Source organism: Pipistrellus kuhlii, unplaced genomic scaffold (genome assembly GCF_014108245.1).
Source record: "Pipistrellus kuhlii isolate mPipKuh1 unplaced genomic scaffold, mPipKuh1.p scaffold_m20_p_1, whole genome shotgun sequence".
NCBI classification, from domain to species: Eukaryota; Metazoa; Chordata; class Mammalia; order Chiroptera; family Vespertilionidae; genus Pipistrellus; species Pipistrellus kuhlii.
In genome coordinates, this window is record NW_023425404.1 from 168,547,282 (window position 1) to 168,568,744 (window position 21,463).

The 21,463-nt window shown below is 39.0% G+C and overlaps 1 protein-coding gene across 9 annotated transcripts in view; it reads left to right on the forward strand.

Annotated features, from left to right (window-relative positions):
- The window catches only part of CLOCK (clock circadian regulator), a 118,726-nt gene extending 99,260 nt beyond the window's left edge, over window positions 1-19,466 (forward strand). For 8 of the 9 annotated variants that reach the window (XM_045572478.1, XM_045572470.1, XM_045572489.1 and 5 more), the window contains 4 exons: window positions 6,804-7,013; window positions 8,043-8,248; window positions 10,074-10,344; window positions 12,179-19,466. In XM_045572478.1, the coding sequence (XP_045428434.1) occupies window positions 6,804-7,013; window positions 8,043-8,248; window positions 10,074-10,344; window positions 12,179-12,358 (867 nt within the window). In that variant the 3' untranslated portion in view covers window positions 12,359-19,466. The remainder of the gene's footprint in view (window positions 1-6,803; window positions 7,014-8,042; window positions 8,249-10,073; window positions 10,345-12,178) is intronic. The other variant, XM_036415898.2, reaches the window with a different exon arrangement.
- Window positions 19,467-21,463: the final 1,997 nt, after the last annotated feature.

A 21,463-nucleotide genomic window follows, 5' to 3' on the forward strand; every position in this document is an offset into this window, starting at 1 on the left:
CCTATTTTCATAGCAGCACAATTCACAATAGCTACAATTTGGAAATAGCCTAAGTGCCCATCAGCAGATGAGTGGGTTAAAAAGCTGTGGTACATTTACACAATGGAATACTGTTCTGCTGTAACAAATTTGCAACAGCATGGATGGACCTGGAGAGCATTATGCTAAGCAAAATAAGCCAGTCAGAGAAAGATAAATATCAAATAATCTCAGTTCTTTGTAGAATTTAATCCTATCTAATAAAAGAGTAATATGCAAATTAACCATTACTCCACCACATCCATTAGCGATGCCCACTAGCCACACCCATCAGCCAGTCAGAGCAAGTATGCAAATTAACCCCAACCAAGATGGCTGCAGCCACAGAGATCAGAAGGGAGGCTTGGGTTTTCCTGGCAATGGAGGAAGCCAAGCTTTCTGCACACCCTGGCAGGCCCAGGCCTCCACTCAAGGGTACAAAGTTTCAATTTTAGAAGGTAAATAAATTCCAACAGTAATGGCGGTAGCCACGAAGCTGGAAAGACCAAGAGGCTAGGGTTGCCCCAGGTGGTGGAGGAAGCCAAGCTCTATAGGCCCTGGCAGGCTCAGGCCTTTACTCCAGGCCACAAAGTTTCAACTATAGAAAATACATAAATTCCAATGGAAATGGCTGCAGCCAGGGGGTGAGCAGGAGGCTTGGCTCTGCTCCAGGCTACAAAGTTTCACTTATAGATGATAAATAAATTCCAGATACTAGGGCCTCCGTTTGGGTAACTGGAAGGGGGGGGGGGGGGGGGGGGGGGGGGGCGTGGCCAGCTTGCAAACCACCACAGGCCCCACGCCTAGGCCGCCCCATGCCCCCAAGGAAACCCACACCCTTATCCAGGACACCCTTCAGGGCAAACCAGCCGGCCCCCATCTGTGCACCAGGCCTCTATTCTATCTAATAAAAGAGTAATATGCACATTGATCATCACTCCAAAACACAAGATTGCTATCCCCATGTGGTCAAAGATCCTGCCCCCATGTGGACACAAGATGGCCAGAAAAGGAGGGCAGTTGGGAGGCACTAGGCCTCCAAGGAAGGGCAGTTGAGAGGGACCAGGCCTGCAAGTGAGGGAAGTTGGGGGCAATCAACCCTGCAGGGGAGGACAGCAAGGGGTGACCAGGCTGGCAAGAGTAGGGAAGTTGGGGGAAAACAGGCTGGCAGGGGAGCAGTTAGACATCAATCAGGCTGGCATGGGAGTGGTTAGGGGGTGATCAGACTGGCAGGCAGAAGCGGTAAGGGGCAATCAGGAAGGCAAGCAGGTGAGCAGTTGGGAGCCAGCGGTCCCAGATTGTGAGAGAGATGTCCGACTGCCCAGTGGGATCAGGCCTAAATGGGCAGTTGGACATCCCTCATGGGGACCCAGATTGGAGAGGGTGCAGGCTGGGCTGAGGTGCATCTTCCCCCCCCCCCCCCCCCAATTTCCCCCATGCATGAATTTCATGCACTGGGCCTCTTGTGAACAATATAAACTGATGAACAGGAATAGATCCAGAGACACAGATAGACCATCCAATAGACCAGTCGTCTTCAAACTATGGCCCGCGGGCCACATTCGGCCCACAGAGGAGTCTGATCTGGCCCGCCAGGTTTTTTGGGCAGTGAGCGCAGCCGAGGTGTTACCGTAGGAATAAGTAGTTCATATAGTCAGGCCCTCCAGCTCTCTGAGGGACCGTGATCTGGCCCCCACTTTAAAAAGTTTGAGGACCCCTGCAATAGACCATCAAATCTCAGAGGAATGGTGGGGGAAGGGGTGAAGAGGGGATAAGAGATCAACCAAAGAACTTGTAAGCAGACAATGATCAGGGGTGGTGGTGAAGGCCATGGCTGTGGGTCAAGGGCAGGCTGGGAGAAGACAATGGAGGAGGAGGAGGAAGATTACATATATGTAATACTTTCAACAATAAACAATTTAAAAAACAGTATTACAAGAAATGTTAGACTTCTTTAAAAAGAAGAAAAAAGATAAAAAAGTGTATGAAAATTTCATTCACTGGCCGAAACCGGTTTGGCTCAGTGAATAGTGTGTCGGTCTGCGTGTTGAAAGGTCCCAGGTTCGATTCCGGTCAAGGGCATGTATATTGGTTGCAGGCACATCCCTGGTAGGGAGTGTGCTGGAGGCAGCTGGTCGATGTCTCTCTCTCATTGATGTTTCTAACTCTCTATCCCTCTTCCTTCCTCTCTGTAGAAAATCATAAAATATATAAAAATAAAAATAAATAAAAAATTAAAAAAGCCGAAATCGGTTTGGCTCAGTGGTAGAGCGTCGGTCTGCGCACTGAAAGGTCCTAGGTTCGATTCCGGTCAAGGGCATGTACATTGGTTGCGGGCACATCACCGGTATGGGGTGTGCAAGAGGCAGCCGGTCGATGTTTTTCTCTCATTGATGTTTCTAGCTCTCTCTCCCTTCCTCTCTGTAAAATATCAATAAAATATATATATATATTTTTAAATTTTTTAAAAAAGAAAAAGAAAATTCATTCACTGGAGGGCGGTGTTCCTCAGCCCGGCCTGCCCTTTCTCACAGTCTGGCAGCCCTCAGGAGTGGGAGGTAACCTGGTGATTAGGGGAAGGTGATGTCTGACACACCTCTGCTGCTGCCACTGCTGGTAGCACAAGCCTTGGCTGGCCCTGGTTACCTGAGCCTTGGGCCAGCCCTGGGCAGCCACCATCCAAGGCTTGCCTGCACCTCGGGCCGGCCCTGGGTGGCTTGGGGGCTGAGGGGACTGGGGGACATCGGAGGCAGGCGCCCTGGTAGGTCTGAGGGGACTGGTTGCCACCATCTTTGAAGGAAGGGCAGTCAGTTAGCACATTTCTTCCTTATTGGCCATGGGCGCCTCCAACTTTGCAATGGTGTGAGAGTCAATTAACATATTCCCTCTTTATTAGATAGAACTATGGGCCCAATGCATCAATTTGTGCACCTTGAAAGGAACTGTGGGCCTTAGGCTGTGGTCGGCACGGGTACAAGTCTCAGCTCATCTTCCAGGCCCTGCCTAGCCTCCAGCCGCAGCCCCCGATCCTCCATCTGCCAGTACCCCAGCTCCTGCTGCTGTTGCTCCCACATGCTGATGGCGCTGGCCCCGTTTGCACCCACTGACAGTGTGGAATGATTGGGGCTGTCGATGTCAGCAGGTGTGAGCAGCAGCTGTTGCCCTGATTGCCCCTCATGAGCAGGGGGAGGTGGGAAAGCCCTGAGGGGTAATTTGGGCTGGCAGCTGCCTCTCACACCTGTTGACAGTGCTGAGCGATTGGGGCAGGAACCAGCAGCAGGTGTGAGTGCCGGGCGGGGGTGTGGCACATGGGAACAAAAAATGGGAGACTCGCCCCAATGACAGCAAACTGTGCCCGCCTTGGTCTCACATCCCCATTCACCTCCACCATCCTACCACAGCTGACACCCACCATGTTCTGCGCTCTGTCACCTGCTGCTGATTCCCGCCATGTTCTCTCTGCATCCCCTGGTGGTCAGCACACATTATAGAGACCGGTTGTTCCACCGTTTGGTCTATTTGCATATTAGAGGTATAGGTAGGTAGGTAGGTAGGTAGGTAGGTAGGTAGGTAGATATATCTGGTCTAGTAATAATTAATGTCGTTTTTAAACATTCGTTTAAAATCTTGCTTGGCGTTGACTTGTATTGACATAACCTTCAAACACGTGGTATCTACAGAATGTGTGAAGTGCAATTAACAAGTTTTGCTTGAAAAAGTTTGTGTTTGGTTTGGTTTTTGTTGCAAAACTAGGGCTAAGAAGATGGCAGATGAAGAGCATATTCGGCACTGCATGCTTTACGAGTTCCAATTAGGAAGATAAGCAAGTGAGGCTGCAAAAACATCTGTAGTGCTCTTGGTCAAGATGCAGTTAGCGCCAGAAAATGCCAGCGTTGGTTTGAGAAATTTCGCAAGGGAAATTTTTCGTTAGATGACAAGAGTGGTCGAGGCCGTGTGTCCAATTTTGATCAAGAAGCTCTTCAAGCTCTTTTGGTGCAAAATCCTCAAATTACCCAACAAGAGCTTGCGACAACTTTAAATTGTTCACAAAAAACAATTTCCAATCAATTGCGTGCACTTGGCAAAGTCCAAAAGTTTGGAAAATGGGTTCCTCATGAGTTGACCGACAACAACCGTAATCAAAGAGTCACAATTTGCAGTTCGCTCCTCTCTCGTCAAAACCGTTTGCCGTTTTTAGAGCAAATTGTTACCGGAGATTAACAATGGGTGCTGTATGTTAATTTGAAAAGGCGGCCTCAATGGTTAGACAAAAATGAGGCTCCGCAGCCCACGCCAAAACCTGACTTGCATGCGAAAAAAGTGATGTTGTGTGTTTGGTGGAATTTTAAAGGAATTCTTCATTATGAACTTTTACCATCTAACCAAACCATTACAAGTGCAGTGTATAGTGCCCAATTGGAAAGGTTAGCCCAAGCTTTAAGAGAAAAAGAACCCGCGCTGATTAATCGGAAGGGCGTAATTCTTCACCACGATAACGCACGACCGCATACTGCAAGAATCACTGCTGAAAAACTGCGCCAGTTGGAATGGGAAGTTCTCCCTCAACCTGCATATTCTCCTGATATTGCCCCTTCCGATTACCATTTGTTTCGTTCTTTGCAAAACTTTCTTCTTGGAAAAAAATTTAATAATGAAGAATGCCTCAAAAATGTATTGACCGAATTTTTTGCATCAAAATCACAAGAATTTTACAACAGAGGGATTAAAATGCTTCCTGAGCGTTGGGCACAAGTAGTAGAAAAGAATGGCAACTATATTGTTGATTAAATTTTGTTGTATTGTTTAAATAAATTCAATTTAAAACAGTATTAGAGAACGACATTAATTATTACTAGACCTAATAGTGCTGTATATAGCCTCATTCATATGTAGTTATTCAAATTGGATTAATGTCTGCCTGAGTTTATTTTAACTAATAAAATGAATCTGAAGCTATTGAGGATTGAAGTTGACACATAAAATAGCTTGTGTTAAAATACCCACTATTAAATCAAAGGGGAATAAATGCATTATGTGAAAGAAAAACAAGTAATAGATAATTACTCTAAATGTAAATGGATTAAATGCTCTAATTAAAAGACATAGTAAGGTTGAATGGATAAGAAAACAGGACCCTTACATATGCTGTCTAGAAGAGACTCACTTCAGGTCAAAAGACACACAGACTAAAAGTAAAGACATGGAAAAAGGTATTTTATGAAAATGGAAATGGAAAAATAAAAAGTTGGAGTAGCAATACTTATACCAGACAAAACAGCCTTGGATACAAAAGCTATGAAAAGGGACAAAAGGATAAATACCTGCTTCTGGGTATTTCTCATGGAAACCCTAAACACTAACTCAATAAGATCTGCATCCATATGTTTGCTTCAGTCTTGTTTAAAATAGCCATGATATGAATGCAACCTAAGTGTCCATCCATAGGTGAATGGATAAAGAAGTGGCACATGTATTTACAATGGAACACGACCCAGCCATAAAAAAACATGGATGAACCTCAAGAGTATTGTGCCCAGTAAAATAAGCCAGAGATAGATCAATATGATTTCACTTATGTGTAGAAACTGTAAACCTAACTAACTATCCGAACACAGTAGAAACAAACTTATAGATACAGAGAACATTTTGATGGTTGCCAGATGGGAGGGAGATGGAGAGTAATGGTGAAAAAAGTGAGAAGTACAGATTTGTTGTTACAGAGTAGTCGTAGGGATATAAAGTTTTGCATAGGGAATTCAGTCAATAATATTGTAACCGGTACAGTGTGGCTGCTTGGAGCATTGTCCTCTGCACCAAAGGGTCATGGGTTTGATTTCTGGTCCGAGCACATACCCAGGTGCTGGATTTGATACCTGGTCGGGGTGAGTACAGAAGGTAACCGATTGATGTTTCTCTCTCACACTGATGTTTCTCTCTTTCTCTCCCTCTCTCAAATCAATTCATTAAAACGAACAAGCATATAACCTGGGTGAGGATTAAAAATAAGAATATTATGATAACTATGCATGGTGTCAGATAGTAACTACATTTATTGGGGTGATCACTTTGTAAGTTATATAAATGTTGTACAGCTGAAACTAAAATAATATTGTATGACAGCTGTAACTGAAAATTATCTTTTTAAAAGACGTGCAAGAGATACATTTCATCAGTATAGTTCAGTAAATACTTATTGGTTACCTACTCAGTATGATTGCACTTATTATATTCATTAAAAATTCATTCCTAAGACTATTTCCATCAGCATCCTTGTTTCTCCAGATTGGAGTCCTCTTTAGCAGTTCAATTTTTAATAAGCTTTAATTTATAATATAAAAATTGTTTTATAGACATTTAGGTACTTCTTGGTACAGAACTTATAGTCATCAATCATTGCTTTAATAAAATACCAGTAGAAATAATTTCATAGTCTGATTTGTTTAGCCATTCTCAAGTTATTTTTGTCAGAGACTAGGACTTTGATAAAGGGAAACTTTAAGTGAAAACCACTTTCATCTAATATCATAAATTACAAATAAGTGATGTAGAGCTGCAATCTAACCATTGGAAACATGATATGGTTAGGATGACTGGAGGAATGATTATGAGGTATGTTTTATTTGGTAATTATTTATTGCTAATTGTTCATTCAGAATGTCTTAGTCTTATTACTTGCTTTTAAAACTTTAATTCATAGCTTGTTTTTCCTTTTTCTTTTTAATGTGTTCATCTATCTTTGTTTTTAATCTGGAAAGCTCATTTTAATGTAATTGTTATTTTTAAAGATGTTTTTACAACAGTCAACCCCTGGTTTGAATTTTGGTTCTGTTCAACTTTCTTCTGGAAATTCATCTAACATCCAGCAACTCACACCTATAAATATGCAAAGCCAGGTTGTTCAAACTAATCAAATTCAAAGTGGAATGAATACTGGACACATTGGCACAACTCAGCACATGATACAGCAGCAGACTTTACAAAGTTCATCAAGTCAGGTAATGCTATCTACTGCTACAGGCTATGGAGTGCTCAACAATTAAAATGTCTATTATTGCTGCAACTAAAATAAAGCTCTATCTTGAACAATACTATATTTAGAATTTAATAATAATTAGAAAATACAATATTGAGAAGTAATTAAAATATTTTGTTCAAAAGTGTTAGTTGTGAAACTGATTGTTAAATACTTTCACTATTTTGACATTTAAAAATTCGTAGGTTAAAAAGGTTTGACTTGGCAAACGAGACTGACCAGGAAACATGTTACCATACATGAAAAATAAATTGTTGGGACAGAAATGCTTTAATCAGTATTCCTGAAAATTTTAGTAATTAATGTACATCTGTAACTGTAAATCCCAGGGCTACAAATAAAGTATAGAAAAATGTCTAATGTTGATAATTCATTTGGAGCATTTAATATAAAATCTTTATGTTTACTTTATATTATCCCTGTTAAGATCATGTTTTTTTTCTAAGATCATAGCTTACATTCCAGCAAGATATTGAAGACTAATCTATTCTCAGTTACTATGTCATTACTTTGTGGTCAGATTTCTCTCAGAGTAATATGTCCTGCCACTTCTTTTTCTGTAATGTCAACTATTACTAGGATAATCTAGAACAGTGGTTCTCAACCTTTTTAATGCTGTGACCTTTTAATACAGTTCCTCATGTTGTGCTGACCCCCAACCATAAAATTATTTTTGTTGCTACTTCATAACTGTAATTTTGCTGCTGTTATGAATTGTAATGTGAATATCTGTGTTTTCCGATATGTTGTGGTCTACAGGTTGAGAACCACTGCTGTAAATATCAGAAAACACAGATATTTACATTACAATTCATTAACAATAGTTTTGAAGTAGCAACGAAAATAATTTTATGGTTGGGGGTCACCACAACATGAGGAACTGTATTAGAGGGCCACGGCATTATAAAGGTTGAGAACCACTGCTCTAGAAGCATACTTCCTGATGTAAACTTTTTCAGTTAATCTGTCATTATAATCTCTTCTTTTCCAGCAAAGTCAACAAAATGTCCTAAGCGGGCATAGCCAACAAACATCTCTTCCGAGTCAGACCCAGAGTACTCTGACAGCCCCCCTGTATAACACTATGGTGATTTCTCAGCCGACAGCCGGAAGCATGGTCCAGATCCCGTCTAGTATGCCACAGAACAGTACTCAGAGTGCTGCAGTTACTACATTCACTCAGGACAGACAGATAAGGTAATTATCGGAGTTCAATAGTCATCCTAAAGTTGTAACTTACTTGATTAAAAATAATTTTCTTTTTAAAAGTATGATTTTAGTTTGTTATTTCAGACACTATTCTTTTTTAAAATATATATATTTTATTTTTTACAGAGAGGAAGGAGAGGGATAGAGTTAGAAACATCAATGAGAGAGAAACATCGATCAGCTGCCTCCTACACACTCCCTACTGGGTATGTGCCTGCAACCAATGTTCATACCGTTGACTGGAATCAAACCTGGAACCCTTCAGTCTACAGGCCAACACTCTATCCACTGAGCCAAACCGGTTTAGGCTCTTTTTTTTTTTTTTTTTTTTTCTTATTGATTCTAGAGAGAGGAACGGGAAAAGGAGAGAGAAGAAAAAAAAAAAGAGAGAGAGAGAAACATCAATCGGCTGTCTTCTGCACGTGCCCCCAATGGGCATTGAACCACAACATAAGTATGCTCCCACTGGAAATTGAACCCACCACCTTTTGGTGTACAGGATGGCACTCCAACCAAACACTGGCCAGGGCCAGCCAATATTCCTTTTTTTTTTTTAATATTGATTTTTTTACAAAGAGGAAGGGAGAGGGCAAAAGAGATATAAACATGGAAGAGAGAGAAACATCGACCACCTATCTCCTGCACAGCCCCCACCGGGGATGTGCCTGCAACCAAGGTACATGCCCTTGACCGGAATCGAACTCGGGAACTTCCAGTCTGCAGGCCGACGCTGTATCCACTGAGCCAAACCGGTTCCGGCTATTCTTGAATTTGAAATAAAAACGCATAATGTATTCATTATTTAAGGACTTTGTAATAAAAAGGTAGCAACAGATTTTGTTTCCTGTCCAGAAATGTGCTACCAAATATTGTAAAAGCCAAATTCTGCAGCACACTTTTATATGACTTTTATGACAGGCTTTGTGTCACTGAAACTTTTATTATTTTAATACAGATACTGGTGAGTTTTCATATAGTAACAATGGTTAGGGTATACACTACCATAGTTTGTTTTGAAATAAAAGTAGCTTGCCTTTCTTGAGTTTGTTTAGAACTATACTAACCGCTCAAAACATTATTTCATTTAATTCTTACTTTTTAAAACTGTGTTAGGGTCTTTTAATTTGTAGGTAAGGAAAAAAATGTGAGTTTATAATACTTTGGTCAAGAGCCTGTAGCTAGTTAAAGGGAAGGTGAAGAAGTTGTTCTGAATTCAAGCCTCAATGTTTGATTTCAAACCTCAAGTGTTTAAACATATACTCCACAAAACTTCTGTGGGCAATTCAAGAAAGCGATCTATGATATCTTTGAGTGGGAATAGCTGACTTGGAAACAAAGTTTTTTTAAAAATGCCATTTTCATATATTTGGAAGCTTTTAATACTAGAATCTCTATAGTCTTAAGACTTCTTTAAAAAATATGTTTTTTATTGATTTCAGAGACAGGAAGGGAGAGGGGGAGAGAGAGAAACATCAATGCTGAGAGAGAATCATTGATCGGCCCTCTCCTGGATGTCCCCAAAGGGGGTCGAGCCTGAAACCCTGGCGTGTGCCCTGTCAGGGAATCAACTGTGGCCTCCTGGTTCATAGGTCAAAGCTCAACCACTAAGCAACACCGGCCAGGCTATATACACATTTTGTTTTACTGGTATCTCAAAACGGATGTGTCAAAACATGAAACAAAATTGAAACATACAACTTTAAAAAACTAAGTTGGCAATATAATTGGGTATTATCTTAGAGAAGTATTCAGCCACTGCCTTTTGTAATGCATGTTTTTTGTATTTCTAATTCCCCTTTTCTTCCTCTTACAGATTTTCTCAAGGTCAGCAACTTGTGACCAAATTAGTAACCGCTCCCGTAGCTTGTGGGGCGGTCATGGTACCTAGCACTATGCTTATGGGTCAGGTGGTGACTGCCTACCCAACTTTTACTGCACAACAGCAGCAGTCACAGACATTGTCAGTCACGCAGCAGCAGCAGCAGCAGCAGCAGCAACAACAGAGTTCCCAGGAGCAGCAGCTCACGTCAGCTCAGCAACCGTCTCAGGCTCAGCTGACCCAGCCACCACAGCAGTTTTTACAGGTAATTCTCCCAAACTTATTTACTGTTATATAATGAAATGAGGTGTTAAGTGAACATTTTTATAAGTGATCTGAAAAAATGCATAGGAGCTAACTGTACAAGTTAAAATTTCTGTAAGACAAAGTTTGTCTGGTTGGCTTTATGTGTTCCCCTGGTTAGTCCTTCAAAGATTTAGCCCTGCCATGGACATACCGACTATTTATGTTGGCTAGAATAAGACACTTTATAGAGAGCCCTCCCTGGCTAGGGTTTCTGGAATTCAAGGAAAGGCACCTTTCTTTCATCCCTTTATCTTTAGCAGCCCATCAAACTACTCTGCCAGGCAGGGGCATCAAATCATATTTTTTTTAAATTAGGCATTATCTTAAATTGTCTTTTAAGATTAAGTTTTATAATGATTTTTAGGTTATACATTAGTATTAGGAGAGAAATATTATGGAAGCAGTATATGTCATAGTTAAGAACTTGGGCTCTTAAGTCCTGCTGTCTTGGGATTCAGTTACTTCTGCACTACTTACTGTGTGACTTTTGGCAGGTTACTTAACTTGCTAAACTTCAGTTTCCTCATCTGTAATATGGAGGTGCTATGGATGATGCATGTAAATCACTGAACATAGCATAAGGCATATTAATTGGCTGTTGTGTATGACTACCAGTGATAAACACACTGACCAAAATGCAGACACACATCTCATAGGGGTGCATTAGATAGAATCTACTTCTCTGAAGGATACAGTAACCTCAGCAAGGAAATCAGGACAAGTTTCTAGCGTCTCACTGGTGGGTGCACAGCAAATGATAACATCTGGAAGTCCAGCCTTTTTTCTTCTGGCTGACAGGGAGCCGTTTTGAATATAGGCTAGTCTAGGATTGTGCTAGAGACCAATCCATGTAGGCCAGGCACAAATCAATTTTAGAGTTATACAACATTTGGTATAATTAGAAGATTTAATATTATATTGTATACTCAGGCATAAATACACTTTCAATTTATCACCCTAGGAATTCAAATAAAATTCCTAACCTTGTGATGTGGAAAACTATACAGATAGTTTCCTAAGTCTCTCTCAAGTCATACATAGTTCCTTAAACCTATACTGCAGCTATGAATGACTGGCTCACTTACTGTTGTAAATGCATTATTAATTAGAATTTATAACAAGTTGTAAAGTATTATTATGGGGATAGATAACCAAGGAGAATTAAGTAAAAGCTTAAAAAAAGGAGAGGTCTTGTCTTTTAGACCTCAGTCTTCTAAGTCTATCAGAATGAGGACCCTTAAAAGAATGAACATTCTCTTATTCCCCACTTCTGAAAAAAAGCATTCCAAAGTAAGATCAGCAATACCCTTCAGAGATATATTCATATGTAGATAGTAAATACTATATAATTTGGCTTTTCTCACATATAATACCTAGTTCTAAAATGTACCTCTGTTGTAACCCTGTATGGCTCATGAATGTACTAGGTTCTTTATCTTACAAAAGCTTTTGTTAATGTGCTCTGGCCAGGTAGCTCAATTGGTTAGAGCATTGTCCCAATATCTCAAGGTTGTGGGTTCAATTCCTGGTCAGAGCACATATAAGAATCAACCAATGAATGCATAAAAAAGAATTTTTCTTAATGACAAAGACAGAAAGCAAATTGTCCAGATCCTTGGCAAAGCTTAATGGTTCTTAAGGTTCAAGATCTATCCATGTGCTTGCAGGTGTCCTTCATTTGTAGTGGTGACTGTCTTTTCATTGTCCCAGTGAAAAGTGGAAAACTTAAGAAAATGTTAATGTACATAAAATAGTGGGGGTAAAGCAATGTTTCATAATCCATTTGTTGTTAGACTTCTAGATTGCTCCACGGGAACCCTTCTACTCAGCTTATCCTCTCTGCTGCGTTTCCACTACAACAGAGCACTTTCCCTCAATCACATCACCAGCAACACCAGTCTCAGCAGCAACAGCAACTGAGTCGGCACAGGACTGACACTTTGACGGATCCTTCCAAGGTTCAGCCGCAGTAGCACACGTCTCCTCTCTGACTCAAGGGAGGAAGGGTTGGCCCATAAAGAGTTGCTCAGATGATCTGAGGATTAGGAGGAAAAGTTCTAGTAGACTCATGAGATATGCAGTATTGAGTATTCTAATTCCTCGAATTAGTTAGCAGGGAAAATGCTGCCTAGTGCTGCAGATGTACATTAATTACCCGCCAGCAGGAAATGACCATAGGGCCATAGCCAATTCTGACAGTGTTTTAATTGCCCAGATATTTTTTGATGAAAAAAAAAAAAAGAGTATATTGCCAAATGTAGAAGCTCAGCTAAAGAAATACGACCTCCAGTGAATCAGAAAGGCACTAACAATGTTAGTAACTTTTAGTGGTTCTGTGCCTGTTTTCAAGTGTTACAGAGGACATGCCACTGCCACATCAGGGGTTTGCTTACAATGATGCCATGAAGACAGTGCAGTCAACCCAGTAGTCCCTCTGCCCAAGCCCCTCTCCCTTCTCAGATAATGGTGGAATCGCAATTTCAGAATGTTGTGTGGATTCCAATTCTCTATGTACAGATGCTGTAAAAATATTATGTATATGTCTGGATAAAAGGAAAGAAAGCAAAACATTTTGTATGCTGCATGAAAGCATTATCTCCTCCTTAAAGGTATGAATACATTTCCTTAGATTCTGATGCCATGTGCAAACTAATACATCCTTTGTTTTCCCTTTTGTTTACAACACGATAGTGTTCTCTTCACTTTTCCGGGGCACAAGTCTTTTGTTCATACTTGGCTGTGATGTCACAGTTTGTTCAGTGAGGTATGATGTGCTGCTGGGAATGGATTTTTTTCAGGTTAAATGATTGAAATAACAGGATTTTCAAGTTACTCAGAAGTATCCTTCATTTCATTCTTTTTCAATAATGTTTGAAAATAGGATTTGCACTGCTTTATTTTAGAAGGTTGGGAGTTTTGATCACATATTTTGATATAGTTCATAGTTGGAAGTAGTTGAGTAAATGGTTTGTAACAAGCCTGAGAGAAATTTCATGAAAGTTTCAGTTATAGGAGTAAAATTTGCACGCAAAACATTTTAGGCACTTTTTAACATTCTCACTGGTGGGAATTTTAACTTTTAGGATTTGTTGGAATCTTTTTATTATCCTTCACAATTTCAATGTTTCTTTAGTCAGAAATGATTCAGGGTTATTTGAGGGGGGAAAACCCATAGTGCCTTGATTTTGATTCAGGTGATAACTCACCATCTTGAACTCATTGTCTGTTTCAGTAGCAGTTTTGAAACCTTAGTACATTTTTAATAGCATGTGAGTGTCCGTGCCATTATTTTCCTATAATCCTATGAAGACTGCTTTGAATCTCCTGGCTGGAAATACAGATAATTTAGAAGTAAAAGATGACATACTAAAACTATCAGAGTCATCAATGTAATTGAAAATTGTTTTTCCTAAATCAGCATCTTCATTTAAAGTTGAAATAAGTAGTCATTGAAGAATTACTAGTAAATATTTGCTCTATGATTTTAAAAAAAAAAAAAAAAGGTGTAGGAATTTGCCTTCTCTACAACATTAGAATATTGGAACTCACATGCTTTCTACACATGAACTAAGATTTCATTTGGCAATATCATATTCCAAAGGTAGTAAATTCCAACAAAACATTTTATATATTCTATGGTACTAATCATTAAATTCACAACTTAGAACAATGGAAAATATCTTATTAGAATATCAAAAATTATTACTGTGGAAAGGGAAGACAGTAAGCTGTAATAAATAAAAATTGACCTGAAAAGAAAATGTATAAAAGAATTGAGGTTGTTCAACAGGAAAGGTTTTGAGCAATGAAAATAACCTGATACAGAATTGCTAGATAAAGGAGTCAGAGGAATTCTAAGATAGTTCTTCAGACTTTTCTGTCCTCAGCTTTGCTATTATCCTTAAGGAATATATTGTTTTTCTGTAGAAAACTATACCTGGCCACTCTTAAATTAGAAAATGTTGAAAATGAAAACAACCAAAGAAAGTTGGTACCTACCCTTCTATAAAAGAAGTGTCATTAGATACCAATCAATAATTAACATATCAAGGAGCTCCTCTCCTAGCTAAATGATCATCCAGAAGAGATTTCTGACTCATGAATGTCAAGGATAGTTGTCAGAATATGTGTGTACTTGAGCCTATACAACACCAAAATTGATGTTGTAAATATGGCAACAGTATTAATTATCTCCCCTTTCAAGTTGCCTATGTTAACCTTATCATGCCATTCCATATAGTGAGTTGTGCCTCTTTCATTCATTGGTGATATCTAGTGATAATGGATTTAGCTAATAAAATATATGAAAAACTATTATATTAAGATATATCCTCCAAATATCACACTTAAAAGAAAGATGGTGGACCATGAGTACTGTGTACTTAGATGAACAAAAGCAAAGCCTAGGCACTATTTTGCATTTATAATTACTATTGTTTCTGACAGTTCACTTTTTTCTGCTTAGAATTGATTACTAAATTTAAAAATGCAGCTAGCTGCTTTCCTCTGCTGTCAGCAGACATCTTTGTGTTAGAAGAGCTAGTGAGCACCAGCCGCCTCTTAGCTCCTTTAACTCTTCCTTCTGCTTCTCCTGGACTTGGATTGCAGGCCTGTCCCTGCCCTCTCCCATGAATGGAGACTTGACATTCTGATGAAGATTCAGCAGCTGCCTGTTCTTCCTTCATTTCTGTAGCCAGAGTTGTTGATTAAAATACTAAACTTAAGTCATGAAAAAAAAAACAAAACAGAAAATAGGAACACCTTCTAACTACTTAAAAATCATCTTTCCTCTGCTTTATTTTTTTCTTTAAAAAAAAACACACATTTTGTTCTGGGTGGCACTTTTTAGATAAGAAACTATTAAAGATGAGGCAAATTGTTAGCTGTTGTGCAGTTGTTATCTTGCTTAGGCTTGCTGTGGCACTGCGCGAGTCAGTATAGGTTTAACAACACGTAAAGACTACAAGGACTAATAAAATTGCTGCTGGAGTATGGCAACCCCGAGCATCTACTCAAAAGCATTCTATTTTTTTAGTGGAAAATATGTGCAGAAAAGCAGATATAGTGGATGGGGGTGGCATTCAGTAAGTCCTACAGTTCAGTTTCCAAACTTCGACTTACGGGGGTAATTTGAGTCCTGTGCTCTGCTTTGTCACTTAGATCTGTCTTAGGAATGTACTAGTGATAGGACAATGCCAGTGTCTTTGAACGGTTATAGAAAACTGTGTGGAAGAGTGAAATGGTAATTTGGATTCTTCAGAAGTGCTGAAGTTGCTGGTCATTGCCTTCCAGCAGTCTGCTTGCGGTCAGTCAGCGCACTGGAGCAGTGCGGCTCTATAGAGAAGGGAGATGAATCCTTGTTCACGAAGCCTTAGACAGGGGTCCTACAGATAGGTGAAAGTACTTTTTAACTGGATATTACTCAACGGTTTTTAAAATGTTTCCACTACATTGCAGTAAACTTTTCAAAAAGTGGAATGCAAGTAGCATTTTGCTCTGGTAGTATTCATTTTTTCTTTTTCTGTGCTTTTTTTTAGTGATTGAAAGTTTGTTGATGAACATTTGTGTTAAACTCATTCAAATCTATAACCTTTCCAATATCTGTGTCCCTGTTCATAGCCCCTTGGGAGTCAATGTTGGAAGGTGTAAACACTGGATATTACTATTGCTGAGTGAGTCTAGCCAGAAGTAAACCGGTGGGAAAAGAAACAGCACAACGGCTCCTGCCATTTTAATAGTGATTCGAGAAAGAAAACCTGTTAAGTTTGTTTGAGTTGGGTGAGCATTCTTCTGAAAGGAGCTTCTGAAGTAATTGCAAAGGAAAAGAGTCGACTATTTTTATAGCATATTTAATATATTTGTATATAACTATGAATATAGTAGGATCCACCCTCCACATGCCTCCCACCTTTTCTAATTTCCTCCCCCTTTGCCATAGCACTAGTATAGCCTCGTCCGCATGGGTAATGTGCCTACCGTCAGCCTACCAAAAGATAGCGCTGCTGCTTTCTGAGACAGGTGAGAAGCCCCAACTCTCATGCCTGGGGATCCTTTACGTAGGAATAGCACACACTTCAAACAACATACCACAGTCTAAAAGCATCATTTTTAAATATAACAAGCACTTTATTGCAATTATTCATTTTGATAAAGTTTATCTTAGGCATTACCGTTTCTAAAGGATCCCCAAAATCATCACTTAGGTGAAATTTTAAAATGACCCATTTCTGAGAAATGTTTAGATCCAGTGAACCGTAGTAGGTTTATGGGAGTGATTTCAAGGTAGCCAAATGTACTTGACTTTTGTTTTGAATGTGGTGGAGTTGAGATTGTTGATGCTAGTTCCATTTAGACACTATTGTAAATCTATCTTGCCTATTGTGTGGACACCAAAAGAGCCTGTTTATTTTCAGAAGTCTAGGGAAATTGCATCAGTGTGAATAAATGTATAGAACTAACCTAAAAGTGATTGTTAGTAATATTTTAGACTACAGTCGTTTCAAGAATTATTCTGAGTGTTTTCAATATGCTCTGAAATGTTGGCATGTCATTTCAGCGTTCCCATTTGAATTGCTCTTGTAATACTTTTGCACAAAAAGGACTACTTTGGTTGAAGAAAAGAAAAATGTGTAATTTGGTCTTATTTTAATGACTTCTGTGGAAACACTGGGGATGAATTTTGTTGGTTTAGTTATAATTCAGGATATTTAACAGTATTGAACAGCTCACAAGAAATTAAACAAAAGTGGATATTTAAAGATTAAAACACTTTATTCCCATGTGATTGTTTTGCATATTTCCCCCACATGTCATAATTTAACACTACATTCCTTGTTTTTCTTAAATAAAATACTTTGCAGGTTGTTTTGAGTATTTAACATATTTTGTAAGCTGCCTGGGTTTTCCTAAGGAAACGACCTTTAAGAAATATAGTTTATGAAGAGATTAAGTGAAATTCCATCACCACCACCAGCAAACACTGAGGTGCTGTGTTAATTGACAATCAAAATAGTGAGTATTTACGGAAGAATTTAGAGAGTGGTTTTAAAGAAGAAATTGCTTTGTAAGCAGTTCTCTGGGTTTCTTGAATAAAAATGGCTAAACGTATTTATTTATATTTTTAAATATCTGTGTGTTCTGTTTTCTATCAGTGATTTCAGTGTCATGTATTTAATTTGTGGTTTGTTTTGTTTTGCCTTGTACTCTTTATACTAGAGAACTGGCTCTTCTAATGTGGGCACAGTCTCTAGCCCTCAGAGGACTCTACATGGGCATCCAAATCTGTTCTCCTGCAGGACGGCAGTGGGAGGGCCCACACCCAGGTGCCTCTGCACTGCCCTCCTGTGCTCAACTTAAAAGTAAAGGTAACTCCTTTCAAATTGGCTTCATAGAGCTCCCTTTTTCTAGTTTTACGTCCTGCCTTTTCCATTTGGGGGACACTTTTTATATGATTACAGCCAAAGGCCAGTATGACAGAACCAATGGCACACATTGCCTGTTTTGCCCACTGGGGAAATGTTAGTGAAGCGGTCAGCATCTTCAAATGGCCCCTATCATATCTATATGAAAGTCCATTTAAAGTCTAATACAGGTGGGAAAAGGTATCCGCACTGCAAACTCTTCTATGAAAAAATGTTTGCTGTCTATACTGTAATGTTGCTTGGTCCTTTGAAAACAATAACAAAACCTCCACACATAGCACTGCTCAGTAAAGCGGTGTTTGAACATTTGAGGCCTAGACATTTGAGGATACTTCTGGCTGGAATGTATTGGAACAGAATTCTCTAGGTTCCCACAGGTCAGGCATGGGAGATATTGTCTTAACTTTTGGGATCCCTTAGAGAATGGTCATTAAAGCTGGATTTAATTATGTAAAATATGTTCCTTAACTCCAAGAGTTCAATTGAAGATGTGATGTTTTCAAATGTATGCTTTTAAATTTCTGAGGAAACAAACTGTGACATCGCTTTAAAAACAACATTCAGATGTTTCATAATAGATGTTTTTGAGTTGGCCTATACTGGTACAAATTCACTGCTGGCAATGGTTGTGCCAGAACTGGTGTTAAAATATGTAGGAAAAGCTATATTATCTTTAAGTTGATGTATTATATAGCTAGACAATCATCATCAAGCAAAAAAAAAGAAAGAAAGAAATTGGCCGGGAAATGTCTTTACTTTTTCAATAGCTATGAACAGCTGCAACTTAGACCTTTCTAAAATAATTTTGAAAACTATCTGTGGTGTAAGTTGGGAAAGGATCTCTGTATGGCACTTGCATATTTACTCTGTGTAAAGATTGAAGCCCAAAGATGAGTTAAATTCAGTGCTGTATTGAAACCAGTTAGTGCAAAAAAGTTTTATCTTTGTAAATTTTTAATTGTTAACACCAGTTGGTAGCTGTAAAAACATACACCGAATTCTTTCTAATGTTCTATGTTCTACATTGCTGTCCTTACTGCTTGGTTCTTGGTTTTAAATACAATTTTAGGTTGTAGCCTAACATTCTTACTTCTGAAAGGGTAGAGCTATAAATGGCTGATATTGACATAGAATACCTCTTTTTCCTACAGCAAACATTGAACTGAAATCCAAATTGATTTTTAAAAAACAAGACTGACATTTTCCAGGTATTGTCTTTAGCTCAAATCCTAAATTTCATAGAAGGGATAATGAATTGTTTCAACGGTGCTGAACCTATCTGTGGAAATATTATGTAAAATGTGGATCATTCTGTCACCCATTTAATATTGCCATTTTAATTTGGTGTTAAAATTGTTTACACTCTTTTTTCAAAGCTATCCTTTCAGAGGTAAAAATGTGTTACTAGTCTTCATTCACTCAGGCCTGTCACTATGATCATTTTTCCAGGTTATGATGTGTGCAGTTTTTAAAACTACATGTACTATTATAATGCTCTTTCTCATATTCGTGTATTCAGAACCGAAAATTACAGCAAAAGAGCCAAGCAGTAGCGTTGTTGTGTTTATTTTTTTATTTTTTTTGGTAAATGTAAAAAAATTAGGTCCAGACTTTGTTTCCTTAGTCAATCTTAAAAATAAAAAAATACCTCAGTACTGTTTTCAGTATCACCTGCATTTCTCAAAAAATAACATTTGCTTTATGTGGCACTTAACTTGTAAAAATTACATTATTTTGGATTTTAAAGAGAAGAGTATTAAATATTTTAAAATCACTACCAATGAAATTTTTCTTTTATTCAGCAATGGAGTCTGCCTACATTGATTTCTACTTTGCAGCTTAGATCTGAGCTACCAAATTCAGTAATGTCCCATTACAAGATTGTGGTGCCTCAGAAAGCTATGCTATTATTCACATGTTAAGCTAATCCTAAAACCAAGCTGCCTGCATTGCCAAATTTGGGCTATGATGATACAAGCTACTAACAAGGGATTGTCTTTCTATCCTTGGAAAAGATCATAATTCCTCACTTGTTCTGTTTATAATGATCTAAGGCAGGATTAGGGTATCTACTGCAGAGATTGATTGGACAACCTGGAATTCTTTAGTCTAATTAGCAGACATTTTCTACCTTTGTAAGGAGTCGTCTACCTACCATAAAGTTTCAAAACTTGACTTTTTCATCAGTATGTGCTACTGCTACTTTTTAGCTGGCAGCTACTTTTAGCTCTCTTCCCAGTAGCAGTTAGCTGTCTTCCCCACAAAGTTACAAGTGCAGAATGGTTGCTATATTGACACTGCTACTGCTGGGTGATTCTATTGTATGCAAGATTAGATTCTTTCTAAATCTCTTCAAGTTACAAATGTACTATCTGCTCAAGTCACACAAGGAATATGTGGGAGTTTCTCTAGACTGTCCTTTGGGTTTAAAGAGGCAATTAATGGCAATATTACTACATATCCTATCTCAGAAAGAGGGAATATGCTGACCTTCACACCGTCACAAAGATGGTGGTGCCCAGTCCCCTCAGCCCCCCTAGGGTGGCAGGCAGGCTGGGCCACTCCATGTGCCTGCCTCCAGTCCCCCCCAGCCTCCCAGGGCCGCCCAAGGCTTGAGCTGCCACAGTGGCAGCAGCAGAGGTGCGATGGGGCATCACCTTCCCATGATTGCCAAGTCGCCTCCTGCCCCTGAGGGCTCCCAGACTGAGGGGCAGACCAGGCTGACGGACTCCGCCTCCAGTGCATGAATTTTCATGCTCCAGGCCTCTAGTGGTAATTAACATATCAGGCTGGGAGAAAGCAGTTCTGCTGCTTGGATGGAACAGTTAGTAATCAAGTTAGAAAATACTTACATGACAGAGAGACATGATTAAGGATTCTAGAATTAAACCGAATTGACTCCCTAGTCTATCATGTAACATTGGGTGAACTCCTTTCATCTCGTAGAACTATGTGAGGGTTAAGTAGGAGTGCTTTAGAACCATGCGTGGCCTGTTTTATATCAACTCGAAACTGGTCTGTAATTCCCAATACTTAGATAAACTTGTATAACAAAAGGGAAAACAAGCACTGGTCATACCACTTTTATTTACATTTTATCTGTTACACTGTTTATTCAATATAGAAAAAATATGAATACACTTATAGTATTCTCCTTTAATTTGGTAATTCCACATTGTCAAATATTGACTCTTTTATATTGGGTATTCTACCCAATTTTTAAAAAAGGAAGGATGGCCTGGCAAACAATTGTCGTTATATTATTGAAATAGCAGTACAGTTGTCCCTTGGTGTCTGAGGGGTTTGGTTCCAGGACCCCTCCCCTCAACCCCAGGGACGCTCAAGTCTCTTTACAAAATGGTGGAGTATTTTCATGTAAACTACTCATATCTCCTTTAGGTCATTTCTAGATTATAGTACCTCATACAATATAAATGCTACGTAAATAGTTGATACACTATATTTTAGGGAATAATGACAGGAAAAGTCTGTACATATTCAGTAAAGACACAACCTATCATTGTAGGCCTAACTACAGAATATACATCAGCAACAATGTAACATTTTTTCAAGTATTTTTAATCAGTGGTTGGTTGAATCACTGGATATGGAACCTGTGGAAAAGCTAATTAATACACACTTTTCTTGCTCTCTCTT